This window comes from Pan troglodytes, chromosome 7 (assembly GCF_028858775.2).
Source record: "Pan troglodytes isolate AG18354 chromosome 7, NHGRI_mPanTro3-v2.0_pri, whole genome shotgun sequence".
In the NCBI taxonomy this organism is placed as follows: domain Eukaryota; kingdom Metazoa; phylum Chordata; class Mammalia; order Primates; family Hominidae; genus Pan; species Pan troglodytes.
Genome location: NC_072405.2, coordinates 97630235 through 97651732, shown reverse-complemented (window position 1 = coordinate 97651732; position 21498 = coordinate 97630235). Strand labels below are relative to the sequence as shown.

Sequence of the window (21498 nt, the reverse complement as noted above, 5' to 3'; positions counted from 1 at the left end):
CATTTACATATAACTTTTAATTTTTTGTTTACAACTACTTTATATGTATACCGAAACACTTGAAAGAAAACCTTCATATCAACAGAGGTAAATCAAGCAATGATAACTATATTTATTTTAGTATCCAAACCAAGAAAGACTGCTAATAAAAACTGTGTTTGAAAGGCAATTCTAAAGTGGGACTTTCCTGGGGAATCCAGGATATGTAGTCACAATAGAACAAATTCATTGCTGGTAGTTTGATAGTATTCCAGAATGCAATTATTCCATTATTTAGTCAATACTTTCTTAATTAATGTTCAGTGAGGTTGTTTCTAGATCTAGGCCACTGCAAAAGGCAAACAAACAAACAAGAAGTTACATAATAAATACTCATTTTTGATAATTATTTTCCTACAGAATAGAACCCTAAAATTACATTGCGGAGTCAGAGGGGTTATGCTTTAAAAGAAAAAAATAATACTGTCAGAGCTTATTCTAGAAACAATGTAACACTTTACACCCCCTCTAATGACATTTGAGAGTGATCATTTGTCCACAAGGAAAATCCTATAATTATATGGAGTGATTTGATCCTCTCTTCTAATCAAATTATGTTTTTTGTAGTAATATTATATTTCTTGCTGATATTTTAAATTGATAATTATTTTCTCTAAATTGTTGGCAGTCATTGTTTCATATGAATGCAAAATCATCTTACCTATTTTTTATCTAATCAGTTAGCTGGAATTCCATAGGAAATGCCAAAATGCTGAACAGAGCTATATTAAATTCCATGAACATTTTGGAAAAGGTGACATTTTGTTCATCAAATGATAAATTATATGTCTATATTTGTTTTATATTATTTAATAACATTTTTATAGTTTTTAAATATAGACTGGCTCTCTGTGGTTGAGTCACTCTTCTATTTATTTTTTAAAATGTTATATTATCATGGTAAGAACACTTAACATGAGATATACCCTCAACACAAATTTTTAAGTGTACAATACAATATTGTTGACTATAGGTAGAATGTTGTACAGCAGATCCATAGAACTTATTCATCTTGTGTAACTGAAACTTTATGCCCATGGATTAGTAGGTTCCCATTTCCCATGCCTCAACCCCTCATAACCACCATTCCACTTTTTAATTCTATAAATTTGACGATTTTAGATACCTCGTATGAGTGGTCAGGTTTGGGGATTCTGTGACAGGCTTATTTCATGTAGCATAATGTCCTCAAGGCTCATCTCTCCTATTACATATTGCAGAATTTCCTTTTTAAGGCTGAATAGCGTTCCATTTTATGTACATATTTTTAATTCATTTATCTGTCAATAGATTTCCCACATATTAGCTATTATGCATAACGCTGCAATTAACACGGTACTGCTAATATCTCTTTGAGATCCCAATTTAAATTCCTTTAGAAAATATCTAGAACTGGGCCTGCTAGATCATATGGTCTACTGTTAATTGTTTAAGGGACTTCCATACTGTTTTCCACAGTGGCTACATCATTTTGTGCTCCCATCAACAGAGTGCAAAAAGTCCAATTTCTCCACATCCTTGTCAACACTTCTATTTTGTGTTTTTAAATATAAGCAATGCTACTAGGTATGAGGTAATATTTCATTGTGGTTTTGATTTGCATTTTCCTGTTAGTGGCATTGGACATTTTAAAAATACACGTGTTGGCCATTTGTATGTCTTTTTTAGAGAAATGGATATTCAAGTCTTTATCCTATTTTTAAATTGAGTTATTATTTTTAGCTATTGAAATGGAATATTGTCTTATATATTTTGGAGATTAATCCTTTATCAGTTGCACGGTTTGCAAATATTTTCTCCCATTCTATAGGTTGCCTTTGCACTGGTGATTGGTTCCTTTGCTGTGCAAACGTTTTCTAGATTGATGTGGTCTCACTGGTTTGTTTTTGTTGCCTGTGCTTTTGGTGTCACATCCATGAAGTCATTGCCAAGACAAATGTGAAAATATTTTTACCTATGTATTCTTCTAAGAGTTTTACAGTTACAATTCTTGCATTTATGTCTTTAATCCATTTTTAGTTGATTATTAAGTACGGTGCAAGGTAAGGGTCCAATTTTATTCTCGAATGTGGATATCCAATTTTCCAATGCTATTTTTGTAGAGATTAAATTAGTAAAACAACCCCATTTACAACAGTCCTAAAAAAACAATAAAATACTTAGAATAAACTTAGCTAAGGAGGTAAAAGACTTGTTTACTGAAAACTACAAAACACCAATTAAAGAAATTAAAGAACACAAACAAATGAAAAGACATCTCACGTTCACAGATTGGAAGACAATATTGTTAAAATGTCCCTATTACCCAATGAGACCTACAGATTCAATAAAACTTCTATTAAAATCCTAATGGTGCTTTTTTTCAGAAATAGACAAAACAATTTTTTATTTCATATGGAACCATAAAAAATTACATAATCAAATCAATCTGGAGAAAGAAGGATGAAGTTGGAGACATCACACCACCTGCTTTCAAAATACCTTACAAAGCTACAGTAATCAAAACAGTATGGTATTGCATAAAGACAATCATACAGAGTAATAGAACACAATATAAAATACAGAAATAAATCCATGTATATATGATCAACTGATATTCAACAAGGGTGCCAAGAACGCTCTTATTTTTAACTATTATCATGTCCATTTCTAACTGTATACTATTTAGCTAGAGAAGCTATTACATTTTGCATTTCTATCTTGACATTTGACATTTTAATATTAAAATATTAGCACAAATTATTAAATTATATTAATCTTTTAGCTGGTGATTATATAAATACTCTTGTTTGTGTATGTAATTATAATAAGCAAACACAGATAATTGGTTCCTTTGTCTAAGTTTATCCTTACTAGTTTATATTATTGTCTTGCATTATCTAAAACCTCCCAAGTGGTACCAGTGGATGATGTCTGAAATTTTTGTCCTAATCTAGATTTTACCACTTGGTAAATGTTTCTAACTGGTTTCTGGTAAATCATTTGGTCACATTTAAGTATTTTTCATGTATTTTCCTTTTACTCAGAATTTCGCTTAGGATTTGCTACTGAGCTCTAGATAATGTATTATACCTGTGTTTCTATAATTCTACTTCAACTTCCTTATTCCATTTTTTAGAAAATTATTTCATTTTTTATATAGAAAACAATCAGATTCATTCAATGTAGTTTTACAAATATTATAAACGTATTTCTTAAAAAAATTTGCTGGTATTCTGACAGTGCAATAATGTTTCATCATTAATTTAATTTGCACTTTTATGACCATTACATTATTTACTAATGTTTTCCCTTTTATTTTTTCATCAAAAATGAATGCAGTTCTCTAGTCATCAAGATCTATTTCTCATGGATTTTTTAAAAATTTAACAAACAAGAGATAGTTTGTTATAATTTCTGTTCTTTTACATTTTCTGAGGAGAGCTTTACTTCCAAGTATGTGGTCAATTTTGGAATAGGTGTGGTGTGGTGCTGAAAAAAATGTATATTCTGTTGATTTGGGGTGGAGAGTTCTGTAGATGTCTACTAGGTCCGCGTGGTGCAGAGCTGAGTTCAATTCCTGGGTATCCTTGTTGACTTTCTGTCTCGTTGATCTGTCTAATGTTGACAGTGGGGTGTTAAAGTCTCCCATTATTAATGTGTGGGAGTCTAAGTCTCTTTGTAGGTCACTCAGGACTTGCACAAGACAGGGATGCCCTCTCTCATCACTCCTATTCAACATAGTGTTGGAAGTTCTGGCTAGGGCAATTAGGCAGGAGAAGGAAATAAAGGGTATTCAATTAGGAAAAGAGGAAGTCAAATTGTCCCTGTTTGCAGACGACATGATTGTATATCGAGAAAACCCCACTGTCTCAGCCCAAAATCTCCTTAAGCTGATAAGCAGCTTCAGAAAGTCTCAGGATACAAGATCAATGTACAAAAATCACAAGCATTCTTATACACCAGCAACAGACAAACAGAGAGCCAAATCATGAGTGAACTCCCATTCACAATTGCTTCAAAGAGAATAAAATACCTAGGAATCCAACTTACAAGGGAGGTGAAGGAGCTCTTCAAGGAGAACTACAAACCACCGCTCAAGGAAATAAAAGCGGATACAAACAAATGGAAGAACATTCCATGCTGGTGGGTAGGAAGAATCAATATAGTGAAAATGGCCACACTGCCCAAGGTAATTTACAGATTCAATGCCATCCCCATCAAGCTACCAATGCCTTTCTTCACAGAATTGGGAAAAACTACTTTAAAGTTCATATGGAACCAAAAAAGAGCCCGCATAGCCAAGTCAATCCTAAACCAAAAGAACAAAGCTGGAGGCATCACACTACCTGACTTCAAACTATACTACAAGGCTACAGTAACCAAAACAGCATGGTACTGGTACCAAAACAGAGATATAGATCAATGGAACAGAATCGAGCCCTCAGAAATAACGCCACATATCTACAACTATCTGATCTTTGACAAACCTGAGAAAAACAAGCAATGGGGAAAGGATTCCCTATTTAATAAATGGTGCTGGGAAAACTGGCTAGCCATATGTAGAAAGCTGAAACGGGATCCCTTCCTTACACCTTATACAAAAATCAATTCAAGATGGATTAAAGACTTAAACGTTAGACCTAAAACCATAAAAACCCTAGAAGAAAACCTAGGCATTACCATTCAGGACATAGGCATGGGCAAGGACTTCATGTCTAAAACACCAAAAGCAATGGCAACAAAAGACAAAATTGACAAATGGGATCTAATTAAACTAAAGAGCTTCTGCACAGCAAAGGAAACTACCATCAGAGTGAACAGGCAACCTACAAAATGGGAGAAAATTTTTGCAACCTACTCATCTGACAAAGGGCTAATATCCAGAATCTACAATGAACTCAAACAAATTTACAAGAAAAAAACAAACAACCCCATCAAAAAGTGGGCGAAGGACATGAACAGACACTTCTCAAAAGAAGACATTTATGCAGCCAAAAAACACATGAAAAAATGCTCACCATCACTGGCCATCAGAGAAATGCAAATCAAAACCACAATGAGATACCATCTCACACCAGTTAGAATGGCAATCATTAAAAAGTCAGGAAACAACAGGTGCTGGAGAGGATGTGGAGAAATAGGAACACTTTTACACTGTTGGTGGGACTGTAAACTAGTTCAACCATTGTGGAAGTCAGTGTGGCGATTCCTCAGGGATCTAGAACTGGAAATACCATTTGACCCGCCATCCCATTACTGGGTATATACCCAAAGGACTATAAATCATGCTGCTATAAAGACACATGCACACGTATGTTTATTGCGGCATTATTCACAATAGCAAAGACTTGGAACCAACCCAAATGTCCAACAATGATAGACTGGATTAAGGAAATGTGGCACATATACAACATGGAATACTATGCAGCCATAAAAAATGATGAGTTCATGTCCTTTGTAGGGACATGGATGAAATTGGAAATCATCATTCTCAGTAAACTATTGCAAGAACAAAAAACCAAACACCGCATATTCTCACTCATAGGTGGGAATTGAACAATGAGATCACATGGACACAGGAAGGGGAATATCACACTCTGGGGACTGTTGTGGGGTGGGGGGAGGGGGGAGGGATAACATTGGGAGATATATCTAATGCTAGATGACGAGTTAGTGGGTGCAGCGCACCAGCATGGCACATGTATACATATGTAACTAACTTGCACAATGTGCACATGTACCCTAAAACTTAAAGTATAATAATAAAAATAATGATAATCATAAAAAAATAAATAAAATAAAATTACAAAAATTATCTGCAAAAAATAAAAATAAAAAAAATAAAATAAAATAAAGAAATAAAAATAAAAATTGGAGTTTTCTAAATGTAAAAAAAAAAAGAAAAACAAATAAATTTAACAAACAAATATCAACACTTAGTATTGTATATGAGCCAGAATATTTGGGTTCCAAGATGTGCTCTAACAGTGGTTAGACATGTGTCCTCAAGTAAATTATTTCTTCTTTCTAAGGTTCTGATTTTTAATCTATAAAATAAGAAGCTTGAGTAAGAGATGGGATTTGGACAGAACTGGGTCCGAATTCTGGCTCCAATACTTACAAATTTCTATGTATTTGTGCAAGTTACTTATGCTTTATAAGCCTTTGTTGCCTTACCTATAAAATGGGTTTAATAAACTTAACTAAGATTTTCATTAAGATGAAATGAAATAATGCAGAAAAACACTTTAATATAGTAAATAATCACTGTTTTAGCTATTAAATTAAAGATTTCTGTGGAAGTACCCAAATATAGAACTCTATGAATACATATGTCCAAATGTGTGCGAAGCATGTTGCTGTGTGGTTTCACATCTGTCAGGATACTTTCAGAAGATAATTATTTTTAGGCCAGTTTTTACTGTTAAAAAAGTTAGCATGTGTCATGGGCTAAATGGTTACATCCCTCAAAAATTCATAGGTTGAAATCCTAACCTCCAATCTGACGGTATTAGTAGGTTTCTTTTGGCAAGTAATTAGGTGCTGAGGGCCGAGCCCTTAGGAATTAGTACCCTTGTAAGAGCTTGCTCTCTATTCTCAGCCATGTGAGAATACAAGGAGAAGACAGCTATTTTTGCAAACCAGGAATGTACCCTCACCAGACACCAGATCAGCCAGGGACTTGATCTTGGACTTCTTGCCCTCCAAAACTATGGGAAAATAAATGTTTGTTGTTTAAGCCACCCAGCCCATGGTAATGCATTGAAGCAGTATGAACTGAGAGCTCATCTAAACTATATTTCCTTTACAGTCACAGTCTACAGTAAGTGATAGAACACGCTGCTGAATCTTTGAACTAAAAAGTCCATCTCTGCTTTTATTTGATGTTATAATCCTTCATATTGCATAATTTTTAATTTGCCAACCAACATAATTAAATATTAGCCCATTAAATTTTTATCGCAGAAAGTACAATTCCTCCTGCAAGAGATCTATTTATCTTTTATCAACATAGTCTGAGTAGATCCAAGGCCTGAACAAAAGAAAAGACAGACATAGGATCTTGAATATATTTTCAAAAAGCATATTAGGAAAGTATTTAGTGACAGAATTCAGTGTACCTTTGCAAGAGAACTTGAAAACTTTAACTCAAATTTAACTTCTCATATAAGGTAACTATAAGTAATTTTTGGGGATTTCATTTATGCAGACATTTTAAAAATAAGAGATGAAAGTTTTGTCTTGCAAGACATAGTGAATTTCATTCATTTCTTTGAAGCTTTGGAATGGTTTCTATACCAATATTCCAATCTAATAACCTTGATTCAGTTCCTATGATAGCCTAAGAAAATAGAATCTGTGTGATACCTAAACTATACATAAAAACTTATAAGGAATGCTATGGCTTTGGAAAAGATGGTTGTTGTAAACTTTCTCAGTAAAGTCACTGATAACTTTATCTACAGATATTTCTAAGCCTTGTTCTATGAACTCTTGGTGGGCATTTATCTAACGTAGTTTACAAAATTTAATTTTGACTATTGGTTTGTCTAACCTTTTGCTTTCTCTTTGAAATGTGCTAAATTCTACTTACCTCTCTCTGTGTTAACAGACAGCACACAGCTTACCCTATGACATTTGCTAAGTTCCTGGAAATTTGTAACTAAACTATCAGCTGTTTTTAAAAACAATGTTGTCAGAGATTGTGAAAGTGCATTAATTAAAAAACTAAGAGCTGAATTCACGTACATTTGTTATAATAATACTATTCAAAACCATACTAAAACTTGGATGCAATAGTGTATATCTTCTTTATGCACATATATTTTCATTTCTAAATGTACTGTATAATTATTTTTGAGTGGAAGATTTATAAATGTTAAGGACAAAAGAATAATCACAAAAAGCATATTTATTTTATGTTCTAATCCAGAAATTATTACTTGTTTTGAGAACTCCTCAGAAAACCTTGCATTTTTGCCAGTTGTATGACTCAGTGTAGCACTTGGTAGTTGCTATAACAAACTAAAATCTTGGTTGCTTAATTCAACAAATGTTTATTTGTCACTTACACAAAGTGTAACAATACAGATGTTTCTAAGTAAGCTATTTTTCTGAGCAATTCCATCCAAGAAAAGAATTCCAAGGTCTAGGTTCTCATCATCATGTGATTCTGCTATTTTGGAGTGCTTGACTTCCAGACAGTGAGTGAGATCATGGAAAAATCATATATTTCATGGCCAGGCAATAATATGTTCCCTCTATTCTATTAACCAGAGCCAGTTACATGGCTCCAACCTAACTGCTAGAGAGGCTGGGAAATTTAACGTGCCCCAGTACTAATGAAGACAAAAGAGAGAGTTCTTCAGTCTCTAACTAATCTCTTCCATACAAGGTGTACCAGTCTAGAACCCAACTGGGTATGTAAAGATGGGCAATGAAAATGAAAATCCTCAGTAATAGTCTGTTATACTAAAGTTGCCCTTATTAGGATCTTGATTTAAGGAACTATCTTAAATGTGGTATTTTTTATCATTTGTGCATAACTCTGTAAATTTTATCAAATTTCTTAGGAAACACATTTTATTTTATTACAGGCTTCCTAAAAATTGAGTGAAAATCAAAATTTAGCAATCCACCAGGATTTGATATCAGAAATACCCAAGAAAAACACTATTGCACAGTAAAAGACAGATGAAGTGCACAGTAAATATTCACAATGATGATTATATTTCAGTGGTTATGCTATATATTGGAAAGAGCTGTCATGTACATGTTGATGGGGCACATTATTGCCTACATTCTGATTTTCTTTTTTTATGATGAATTATTTTGTAAGGAATTTTTTGGGGGATGAGTTTTGCCAAACAATATAATCAACCAAAGGAGAGAAATGTATATACTATAAAAGCCTAGTTGTAATTACCAGTAGCTGTAACACTGAATTCATCAGATGAAAACTGTTGTAGCTTCTAAAAATTAAGCAATATTTTGCAATACAAATATTTAAATTAATCATGAAATAGAATGTGATAACAAGTTTATAAAATTACATTTGTACAGGCATAGACTTGGGTTCTATCTAAAAATATTGAAGTTTAAGGTTTACACAGAAACTTGGCCTGAAATTTTATATAAACTTATCCTAAAAATACACTTTTGCTTCATATAACATTTGGTTGTTTTGAACTTGATATCTGACTAATATTGTTTGCTAAACCAGTTAGGCTTTTTGGCCTGAATTGGCAATTCCTATAAGCCAACATTTATTGTAATTTTCTTTCATCTACAGACAATTAGACTTTTGGAGCATACAAACTATTTGCTAAATGAAGATATACAACCTATAACTTTACATACCTGTCATCTAAAGTCCTTGCTGAAAAACAAGTTACATTTAAGGCATCATAATTACAAGAGTATAAAATCAAAACCTGTGAATGTTAAGAATTAAAACTTAACTAATTATTGGTCTCAAAATGTTTCATGTTTAGGTAAGCGAGAGATGCAGCAAGGGTTTGTGATAATGCCTTAAAAATATTCTGCCTAGCAGCACTCCAAATTATGTTACTTGCAGTTAGGGTCAACAATATATTTCAATATTACCTAAGTGATTGGTGGCTTCACCATTAAACTAATACTGCTATAATTCTGGGTCAGTAGAAGTATCATTGGTCATTAATCATCATTTGCAGAAAAGTCTACTTTTCAATAACATTTGCTTTTTTTCTTGAGAGAAAAATAAGAGCCAATAATTAAACCCACAACTTCCAATTTAAAAATATGTAAACTCTGCCTTTATTAATTACTGGAAGAATTCATCCATCCAAATACTTGAAATGGTCATAATTTTTAAAAGTTATAATCTAACTACTATAATAAAAAATATCATGTAAGTATGTAATTAAAACTAATTAAAGTAACAGAAGTGTAAGGTAGACAGAAAAAGGAAGAAAAAAATCACAGGAGTTTACTTAGGTAAAGGAAGCTACCACAGTTATATGCAAAGTTGACATTGCTCTTCCTGGGAGCCCACAAAAAGTGGAAAATACCATGGCTTATACCATCTATAAAAAGGAAGCATAGTTTACATACAGAAATAAATTTGTTCTAGACATCTAGTGAAAATTTGCCATATATGAGGTGATTGAACTTAAATTATTAAGAATGTTGCCACATAAAAGTTTGAGAATTTTAATAATCATTGATAGGTAAGAGCATCAGAAAAGAGGCCACCTATTTGTGGACAAATAAAGTATTATGTAACAAAAAAGCTATTACTAGATTGATTTTCAGTGTCATCAATGTTTGTAACAGCATAGATTCTTTTCTACCTATCATAATCTTCTAAGAACTTAGTCTTGGAGACCATGTTTATGGTGACTCTAAAACAGAAAATCAACCCAGAGTTTCCGAAGAAATTTGGAAATCAGTGGAGTGGGAAGAAACATTATAAAGTATTTACTTTTTATCCAGTGAGGAACCAGAAATAATGATAGAAAACTAGCATTTGATGGGAAACATCAAAGTATACATTTAAGAACCTCAGTGAAAACTGCAAGTAGGATAAACTAAAAGATATCTACAACAGGGCCCATTATAAATTATCAAAAACCAGAAACAAAATCTTGAAAGCAGCACTAGGTATTTTTTTCTCTTTGAAGCAATTGTGAATGGGAGTTCACTCATGATTTGGCTCTCTGTTTGTCTGTTATTGGTGTATAAGAATGCTTGTGATTTTTGTACATTGATTTTGTATCCTGAGACTTTGCTGAAGTTGCTTATCAGCTTAAGAAGATTTTGGGCTGAGACAGTGGGGTTTTCTAGATATACAATCATGTCGTCTGCAAACAGGGACAATTTGACTTCCTCTTTTCCTAATTGAATACCCTTTATTTCCTTCTCCTGCCTAATTGCCCTGGCCAGAACTTCCAACACTATGTTGAATAGGAGTGGTGAGAGAGGGCATCCCTGTCTTCTGCCAGTTTTCAAAGGGAATGCTTCCAGTTTTTGCCCATTCAGGATGATATTGGCTGTGGGTTTGTCATAGATAGCTCTTATTATTTTGAGATATGTCCCGTCAATACCTAATTTATTGAGAGTTTTTAGCATGAAGGGTTGTAGAATTTTGTCAAAGGCCTTTTCTGCATCTATTGAGATAATCATGTGGTTTTTGTCTTTGGTTCTGTTTATACGCTGGATTACATTTATTGATTTGCATATATTGAACCAGCCTTGCATCCCAGGGATGAAGCCCACTTGATCATAGTGGATAAGCTTTTTGATGTGCTGCTGGATTCAGTTTGCCAGTATTTTATTGAGGATTTTTGCATCAATGTTAATCAAGGATATCGGTCTAAAATTCTCTTTTTTGGTTGTGTCTCTGCCCGGCTTTGGTATCAGGATGATGCTGGCCTCATAAAATGAGTGAGAAGTACTTAGGAATCCAACTTACAAGGGACGTGAAGGACCTCTTCAAGGAGAATTACAAACCACTGCTCAATGAAATAAAAGAGGATACAAACAAATGGAAGAACATTCCATGCTGGTGGGTAGGAAGAATCAATATCATGAAAATGGCCATACTGCCCAAGGTAATTTATAGATTCAATGCCATCTCCATCAAGCTACCGATGACTTTCTTCACAGAATTGGAAAAAACTACTTTAAAGTTCATATGGAACCAAAAAAGAGCCCCCATTGCCCATTCAATCCTAAGCCAAAAGAACAAAGCTGGAGGCATCACGCTACCTGACTTCAAACTATACTACAAGGTGACAGTAACCAAAACAGCATGGTACTGGTACCAAAACAGAGATATAGATCAATGGAACAGAACAGAGCCCTCAGAAATAATACCACATATCTACAACTATCTGATCTTTGACAAACCTGAGAAAAACAAGCAATGGGGAAAGGATTCCCTATTTAATAAATGGTGCTGGGAAAACTGGCTAGCTATATGTAGAAAGCTGAAACGGGATCTCTTCCTTACAACTTATATAAAAATTAATTCAAGATGGATTAAAGACTTAAATGTTAGATCTAAAACCATAAAAACCCTAGAAGAAAACCTAGGCATTACCATTCAGGACATAGGCATGGGCAAGGACTTCATGTCTAAAACACCAAAAACAATGGCAACAAAAGCCAAAATTGACAAATGGGATCAAGTAAACTAAAGAGCTTCTGCACTGTAAAAGAAACTACCATCAGAGTGAACAGGCAACCTACAAAATGGGAGAAAATTTTTGCAATCTACTCATCTGACAAAGGGCTAATATCCAGAATCTACAATGAACTCAAACAAATTTACAAGAAAAAAACAAACAACCCCATCAACAAGTGGGTGAAGGATATGAACAGACACTTCTCAAAAGAAGACATTTATGCAGCCAAAAGACACATGAAAAAATGCTCACCATCACTGGCCATCAGAGAAATGCAAATCAAAACCACAATGAGATACCATCTCACACCAGTTAGAATGGCAATCATTAAAAAGTCAGGAAACAACAGGTGCTGGAGAGTAGTGGAGAAATAGGAACACTTTTACACTGTTGATGGGACTGTAAACTAATTCAACCATTATGGAAGTCAGTGTGGCGATTCCTCAGGGATCTAGAACGAGAAATACCATTTGACCCAGCCATCCCATTACTGGGTATATACCCAAAGGATTATAAATCATGCTGCTATAAAGACACATGCACATGTATGTTTATTGCAGCCCTATTCACAATAGCAAAGACTTGGAACCAACCCAAATGTCCAACAATGATAGACTGGATTAAGAAAATGTGGCACATATACAACATGGAATACTATGCAGCCATAAAAAATGATGAGTTCATGTCCTTTGTAGGGACATGGATGAAATTGGAAATCATCATTCTCAGTAAACTATTGCAGGGACAAAAAACCAAACACTGCATGTTCTCACTCATAGATGGGAATTGAACAAGGAGAACACATGGACACAGGAAGGGGAACATCACACTCTGGGGACTGTTGTGGGGTCAGGGGAGCGGGGAGGGATAGCATATAGGAGATATACCTAATGCTAAACGACTAGTTAATGGGTGCAGCACACCAGCATGGCACATGTATACATATGCCATGTATATACATATACATATACATACATGTATACTAACCGGCACATTGTGCACATGTACCCTAAAACTTGAAGTATAATAATAAAAAAAAAGAAAGCAGCACTAGGAAAGTGACAAGTCATCCACAAATGATACTCAATGGTACTAACAGCAACTTCTCATTGGAAACTGTAGAGGCCAGAAGAAGGAGGAATAACATGCTCAAAGTGCTGAAAGAAAAAGACTATCAGCCAAGAATTCTAAATCTAACAAAACTAATCTTCAAACATGAAAAAGAAATAAAGACATTTCCAGATAAATAAAGACTGAGAGAACTTGTCACCTGCAGATTTGCTGTATGAGAAATAAGATCTTCAGACAGAAAAGGATTCTATTGAATGTGGTAATTCAGTTCCACATGAAAAATAAAGAGCATGAGCAGAGGTAATTACATAGGTAAGTATAAAACACAGTATAAATATACACTGAAACTCTTTTCAATCACAAAAAAGAACATAGATGACTCAAACAGCATGTACAGAATGGTAGAATTGACCTAGGAAACCAAATCTTACAGTTGAGTTCAGGGCTTCTTAGGTATATCAATGTAATGAATCCTAGTAAAAGAAAAATATGTTTCCTTCCTAAATACATGTGAACATTGAAGGCCATTATTAAATATCATTTAGCCAAAAATCTAGCCAAAATTTATACAATTGTGGCTAAAATATATGGAATAAAATAACTACATAAGGATAATGGATTAAAAAAATTATTGAGTTATCAGTTAAACTCTTAGTAAAGTATAGTTGTTGTAATATGGATCCTGGAGGCAGAGTGTTAGGGTTTGATTCCTGGTTGCACCCCTTAATAGCTCTGTAATATTAAGCAAGTCATGAGAAGGAAAAGAAGGAGGGGAGGGAAGCCAAATCTGACATTTGGAAGCTGGCCTGGCATTTTCAGTTGGCCACATAATTCTCCTATGGCAGATTTGCACAGAATGTAACCCTCAGATATGTTGTCCATGAGCATGATAAAATGAGACAAGCAAGGTCATTTCATAATTTTGTCTAAGCACAGACAAAAGCAAGGTCAGCTTGATGTCTACAAAATACCAAATACCCCTCTTTTGGCTAATATAAGTAGGTGCTATCTTTCTCTTTCTCTCTCTGTCTCTCTCTCTCTCTCTCTCCCTCTCTTTTTGAGATAGGTTTTTGTTCTGTCACCCAGGGTGGAGTGAAGTGGCTTGATCATAGCTCACTGCTGCCTCGAACTCCTGGCTCAAGGGATCCTCCTGCCTTAGTCCACCAGGTAGTTGTGACTACAGGTGTGAGGCACCATGCCCAGCTAACTTTTTACTATTTTTTGTACAGACAGGGTCTCACTATGTTGCCCAGTCTGGTCTCCATCTCCTGGCCTCAAACAGTCCTCTCACTTCAGCCTCGTAAAATGCTGGAATTACAGGTATTGCCATGCCCAATCTACTTCTTTATTAATTACATATTTATCTTCACTCTAGTCTGCCCTTTCAAAACTTCAGATTTATTGGGATATATTGTTTTTTGACAGCATTCAATCAAGAACAAATTTCTACATTCTTAGGCTACTTGCCAAATCACCCAACCAAAACCCAAATTCTATAACATATTCTTTTCTTTTCTTTTTAGATGGAGTCTCGCTCTGTCACCCAGGATGGAGTGAAATGGTGTGATCTAGGCTCACTGCAACCTCCACCTCCTGGGTTCAAGCAATTCTCCTGCCTCAGCCTCCTGAGTAGCTGCGACTACAGGTGCACATCATCATGCCCAGCTAATTTTTGTCTTTTTAGGAAAGATTGGGTTTCACCATGTTGGTAATCAAACTCCTGACCTCGTGATCCACCTGCCTCTGCCTCCCAAAGTGCTGGAATTATAGGCGTAAGCCACCACTCCCGGCCAACATATTCTTTTAATGTCCTTTTGCTGAGACAATCTATGGTTCCCCATAGTTCTCTCTCATCCCAATGAGTAACAAACCCAGTTCAGTCAACCATAGAAGTGTCCCACATGACCTTTCGATAGAGAGCATTGATATCACTTAATCTTTCTATACTTTATTCTCCTGATCCACAAAATAGGGCTATTAAATGCATATTTCTCAATGGGTTGTTGTGAACATTTGATTAGATAAAACATATAAAGTATGTAGAATAATGTGTGGAACACAGTGAATACTTCAAGGTAATTAAAAAGTGGGAGAATCAGCTCAGAATCCAAGGCAGTACATCTCATAACAACGTACCAATTTTTTTAATAGATGTGGAGAAGCAGAAAGCAAGTCCTTCATGCACATTGAAATGTTGAGAATAGAGACTGATAGAAGATTTTTGAAGCAGATTTCTCAAAGAGTTCTGTTCTAAGCTTCACCATCTGCAAGGGGATGTAATGAGAAATACCTCTGCATCACCTCAACTGAAAGAGGGGATCTTCAAAAAGCCCAACTGGAGAGCTTTATATACGTTCTGAGAAGTTAAAAGCCACAGTAGAGTACACTATTGTCTGACTACACCTTGAGACCTGTGAAGGTAAGAGACAAGCTAGTTGACAGTTGACAAACAAGCTACATAAGTGGCTGCCCAGAAATTGGCCTGCCCTCTCAAAGTTTGTCAGGACAAAGAATATAGGAGTGTCTTCCCATGTAGACTTTCCTATGTAGGCCACATATAATCTCATGTGTAAAAGACAGCCAGGATAAAGTCCCAATGGTATATTAGTGAGAGAGGAGGCTGGGAGTAAAGTACCCTCAGCAGAGGAAATCTGAAGTTATCTCTGGATTCCCAGGGAGGAAAATGTACTACCTTATTAAGGAATTACAGGCGAATATTCCCCAATATTAAGGGATATCTAAAACTCTTTGAAGGTGCTCACTAGAAAGGCTTAGCTTGAAACAACTGTCAAACACATAGTGAAAAAACAGTTTATAACAGTAACAATTAAGAACATTTTCACTTTCTTTCCTATTTGTTTGCCATCCTCTTCTCCCCAGTACCCCATGCTGGCCTCATAGCAGAGAAATCAGAACCATAAATAGAAAGCTTAGGGACGGCAATGGAAAGCAGAGATACCTGTCATGCTCTCCTTACCCACTGCTGACCTCCAGCACTATGGTAGCAGAGTTCTAAAGTGGCCCTCACGACCTTCAGCCCATGGCGTTACTCCTGTGATTATATTACACAGTACAGGGATTTTTGCAGATGTAATTAAGGATACTAACGAGTTAACCTTAAAAAAGGCAGGTTATCTGGGTGGGCCTAGCCCAATCACATGAATTGTTTAAACACAAAGAGTTTTCTTCAGTTGGCAGGGAAGAGAAAGATTCAAAACGAGAGAGAGGGTCAGCAGAAGGAATTCTTCATTGCTGAGATGGAGAGGGCCAGATGGACGGAGGCTCTGATGGCTGAGAGTGACCCTCAGGTAAAAACCAGCAAGAAAACAGGAATTTCAGTTCTGCAGCTGCAAGGAAATGAAATCTACCCATTTGAATGGACTTGGAGGTGAACTCTTCTCCACAGCCCTAAAATTAGATCACAGCTTGGCCAACACTTTGATTTTAGCCATGTGAAACTCTAAGAATAGAACCTAGTTGAACCAGCCCAGACATCTGACCTACAAAACTGTGAGATGATAAATGAGTATTGTTTAAAGCTGCTAAATTTATGGTATTTTGTTATGTAGCAAAAGGAAATTAATACACACATATAGCTGGCCTATCAACCTACAATGAAGTCTGGATACTGGCTTCTTACCAGGCTAGATTTATTATTATCTGAACTGAGAATATTTGGCAACTAAAAATGATTTATAGGACATTTTATGACTTAAGAGTGATCATAAAATCATTACATTGAGTTTTCAAGAGCAGGAAAAGAACTTCTCCAACTTGAACAAATAATAAAGAATGTGGGAGACATTATAAAATTCCTTTGTAAATGCTTCCTGTGAGTTGTAATTATTCAGTAAACCAGTTATTTATTGGAAATCTAATAATTGCTCCTGATTATATTTTAATAGAGGCATGCATAAACCCATATTAATGTTAATTTTAAAATCTTTCTACAGCAGGAAAGAAAAGTTATCATATTTAAAATTTTAACCTGAATACATCAAAATTGTGTGAGATTATTGTTACCAATAACAAATAAATCTACTTACAAGTGGACCTTATTGTTAGACATGGCATGGCAATGTAAACATAGAACCTTTGAATCAATGAATATAAAATTCATAAAGGATTACATTTTACAGTGGAACAAGTGGTTTCAAGTATAGCAAATCTGAAAATGAAAACATGATATTCAACATTTTACTGCTGCTTTTTTATGGGCTAAAATCAACTCTGCCATCTACAAGTTAAAATGGTTTAACTACACATCTGACAAAGGTCTAATATCCAGAATCTATAAGTAACTTAAACAAATGTACAAGCAAAAAACAAACACCATTAAAAACTGAGCAAAAGACATGAACAGATACTTTAGCATACACACGGCCAACAAGCATATGAAAAAAAGCACAATATCACTAATCACTAGAGAAAAGAAAATCAAAACCTAAATGAGATGTCATCTCACATCACATCAGTCAGAATAGCCATTTTGACTGAATTACTAAAAAGTAAAAAATAACAGATGCTGGTGAGGTTGTGGAGAAAAGGGGACACTTATACACTGTTGGTGCGAGTGTAAATTAGGTTCAACCATTATAGAAAGCAGTGTGGCAATCCCTCAAAGACCTAAAACAAGAACTACCATTTGATCCAGCAATCTCACCACTGGGTATATACCGAAAAGAATATGAATAGTTCTATTATAAAGACACATGCACAGCGATGTTCATTGCAGCACTGTTCATAATAGCAAAGACATGGAATCAACCTAAATGCCCATCTACAATAGACTGGATAAAGAAATTGTGGTACACATACACCATGGAATACTATGCAGCCATAAAAAAGAATGATATCTTGTCCTTTGCAGGAATGCGGATGGAACTGGAGGCCATTATCCTTATAAACTAATGCAGGAACAGAAAACCAAATACAGCATATTTTCCTTATAAGTGGGAGCTAAATGATGAGAACACATGAATGCACAAAGGGGAACAATACACACTGGGGCCTATCAGAGAGGGGGAGGGTGGGAAGAGAGAGAGGATCAAGAAAAATAACTAATGGGAACTAGGCTTGATACCTAGGTGACAAAATAATCTATACACCAAACCACTGAGTCATGAGTTTACCTATATAACAAACTTGCACATGTACCTCTGAACATAAAATAAAATTTAAAATATTTAAAAAATAAAATAAAATAAAAAGACAAATTGGATTTAAAAGAATTAAAAAGTAAAACAGTTTAATACACTTGATAGAGAAAAAATTATCTAAAAGCCAAACTCGAGCAAAAACATTAACTTCTTCTTACAAAATAAACAAAAATTTACAAAGTTTATGAGTGGTCAAACACATATTGTCAGGCTAAAATATCAAGGTCATCATTGTTTTCTGAGTAATGTTATCTTTTCCACACATTAGATGTGTGAATATATACATATATATAACACATATATATAGATACTTATAAATATATGTGATATACAATATTTTATGAGATAATCTCTCCAAGTAAAAATTAATTTTAAATGTCAGCAAGATGTTCAAAATGTTTAGCTAGTTTTCTCATTAACAAAACAGTATAATACCTCTATAAAATACCTAATGGAATAAAACAATATGTTGAGAAACACCTTAGAAAACAACAACATTTGAGCCAGCAAATGGTTGTCAAAGATTTGTCTAAAACTTTTTCATTTGTTTAAAAAAAAAAAACCAAAATTTCCTAGGCAATACCATTCAGGACATAGGCATGGGCAAGGACTTCATGAATAAAACACCAAAAGCAATGACAACAAAAGCCAAAATTGACAAATGTGATCTAATTAAACTAAAGAGCTTCTGCACAGCAAAAGAAACTATCATCAGAGTGAACAGGCAACCTACAGAATGGGAGAAAAATTTTGCAATCTATCCATCTGACAAAGGGCTAATATCCAGAATCCACAAGGAACTTAAACAAAATCACAAGAAAAAAACAAACAACCCCATCAAAAAGTGGGCGAAAAGTATGAACAGACACTCCTCAAAAGAAGACATTTAGCAGCCAACAAACATATGAAAAAAAGCTCATCATCACTGGTCATTAGAGAAATGCAAATCAAAACCACAATGAGATACCATCTCATGCCAGTTAGAATGGCAATCATTAAAACGTTAGGAAACTTACATGAACAGATGCTGGAGAGGATGTGGAGAAATAGGAACACTTTTACACTGTTGGTGGGAGTCTAAATTAGTTCAACCATTGTGGAAGGCAGTGTGACAATTCCTCAAGGATCTATAACCAGAAATATCATTTGACCCAGCAATCCCATTACTGGGTATATACCCAAAGGATGATAAATCATTCTACTATAAAGACACATGCACATGTTGTATGTTTATTGCGGCACTGTTCACAATAGCAGATACTTGGAACCAACCCAATTGATAGACTGGATAAAGAAAATGTGGCACATATACACCATGGAATACTATGTGGCCACAAAAAAGGATGAGTTCATGTCCTTTGCAGGGACATGGATAACTCTGGAAACCATCATTTTCAGCAAACTAACACAACAACAGAAAACCAAACACTTCATGTTCCCACTCATAAGTGGGAGTTGAACAATGAGAACACATGGACACAGGGAGGGGAACATCACACACCAGGGCCTGTTGGGTGGGGCGTACTAGAGGAGGGATAGCATTAGGAGAAATACCTAATATAGATGACGGGTTGATGGGTACAGCAAACCACCATGGCATGTGTCTATACATGTAACAAACCTGCACATTCTTAAAGTACAAAAAAAAGTTAGAATATGCAATTTGAATGAACTCCATAAGATTGATCCAAGTCAAATCACCTATAATAACCTATTTAATAAGCAGTGTTATATGTACCTGACTTGGAAAAACAAAATTGGTATCTAAAAGGATATAAATTTAATGTTAAGCGTGGACTCACAGAGGGTTCGAATGGCTGCCTGGTCTTTTCTGAGTCCTTAAAAATTCCATTACTAAAAACTGCAGTCCATGACTTACCATGGAGTAGACAAAATGGTGTAAATTCCTCTAAATGGCCATCTTTGGTAGAATGTAACTTTATTGGCTTGGCACAAATGTAAATAAGGTTATGATTAAAAACCTGTCTCAAGCATTAGCTATAGTAATAGCTAAGTTTACTGCAAAGGCTATAGGTGCCCAACATACTTTTCTAAACTCCCTTGCTAAATTTTTTTGTAGATAATCAAGTTGCCTTGGACTGTCTGTTGGATGAACAAGGGGCAGTGTGTACAATAGCTAACACTTCCTCCTGAACTTGGATAAACACATCTGGTATTGCAAAACCTCAGTTATCACTGAATGACCTGTTGCAGTATTCTCATTCAAGCATTCTTGGCAATATGATTTTAATGACTGAAAGAGGGAGCCTGTGCCCCTGTTTCTAACATCATCTTCACCAAAACCAAAATATGGTCTTCATGATGTATGGAGACGCCTCACATGCATTGCAGTGGACATTCCTTGCAGATCAGAAAAACTTGACTGAGAAAGCTCATTTTTGAAAAGTAACCTAAAGAGTGTCATTGAAGTAGATTTTAAGTAAACATGGTAATTGTTTTCATGGTTTGTCATTGGACTCAATCGCAGGACATGGAATGACAGATATTCTTAAACAAAGAAGCCAGGGTAGTGGAATTAAAAGGGTTTCATCTCAGGGCTTCCATAAGTATGAAGTGTATACATTTATAATTTTCACTTATCACAGAGTAAATATAAAACTGATTCATTTAAAGAAAGTTCTTTTTCAAGAATTCAAGGAACATAGAATTTTGTGAAATCTTGTATTTTTACTTCAATGCTTTTTTATATTTCAAATTCTACCCCCCCCATCTATTACTTTATAAACCAATTGATACATAAGTAGTTTCTTGGGGGATGACATATTAGCTAAAGATTTTCTATGTAGTGAACAAGCATATATATATATATATAATATATATGCATATATTATATATATATACACACACATATTCATCCAACTATTTTGTTGGAATGATCCCCATGAACTGGAATTGCTGGGGCAGAGTATATGCAAAATCTATACTTTGAGTAGATTTCCTATAACTGGAGTAAATTTTCCCAGTATTTGAGGATTTTCCCTTCCTAAAACTATATAAACATTAGATATCAATATTTGTAAGCATTGATAATGTAACTTATAGTGAAATTGCTTTTT

General features: G+C 34.8%; 1 protein-coding gene across 4 annotated transcripts in view; it reads right to left on the bottom strand.

Annotated features, from left to right (window-relative positions):
* CNBD1 (cyclic nucleotide binding domain containing 1) overlaps positions 1-21498 on the bottom strand; it is a 622857-nt gene that overhangs the window by 102777 nt on the left and 498582 nt on the right. The window contains exon 11 of one of the 4 annotated variants that reach the window (XM_063817255.1): positions 89-328. The exons of the other annotated variants lie outside the window; for them this stretch is intronic. Within the exon in view, the coding sequence (XP_063673325.1) occupies positions 321-328 (8 nt within the window). The 3' untranslated portion in view covers positions 89-320. Of the gene's footprint in view, positions 1-88; positions 329-21498 lie in introns of those variants that run through there. 4 annotated transcript variants of the gene reach the window in all.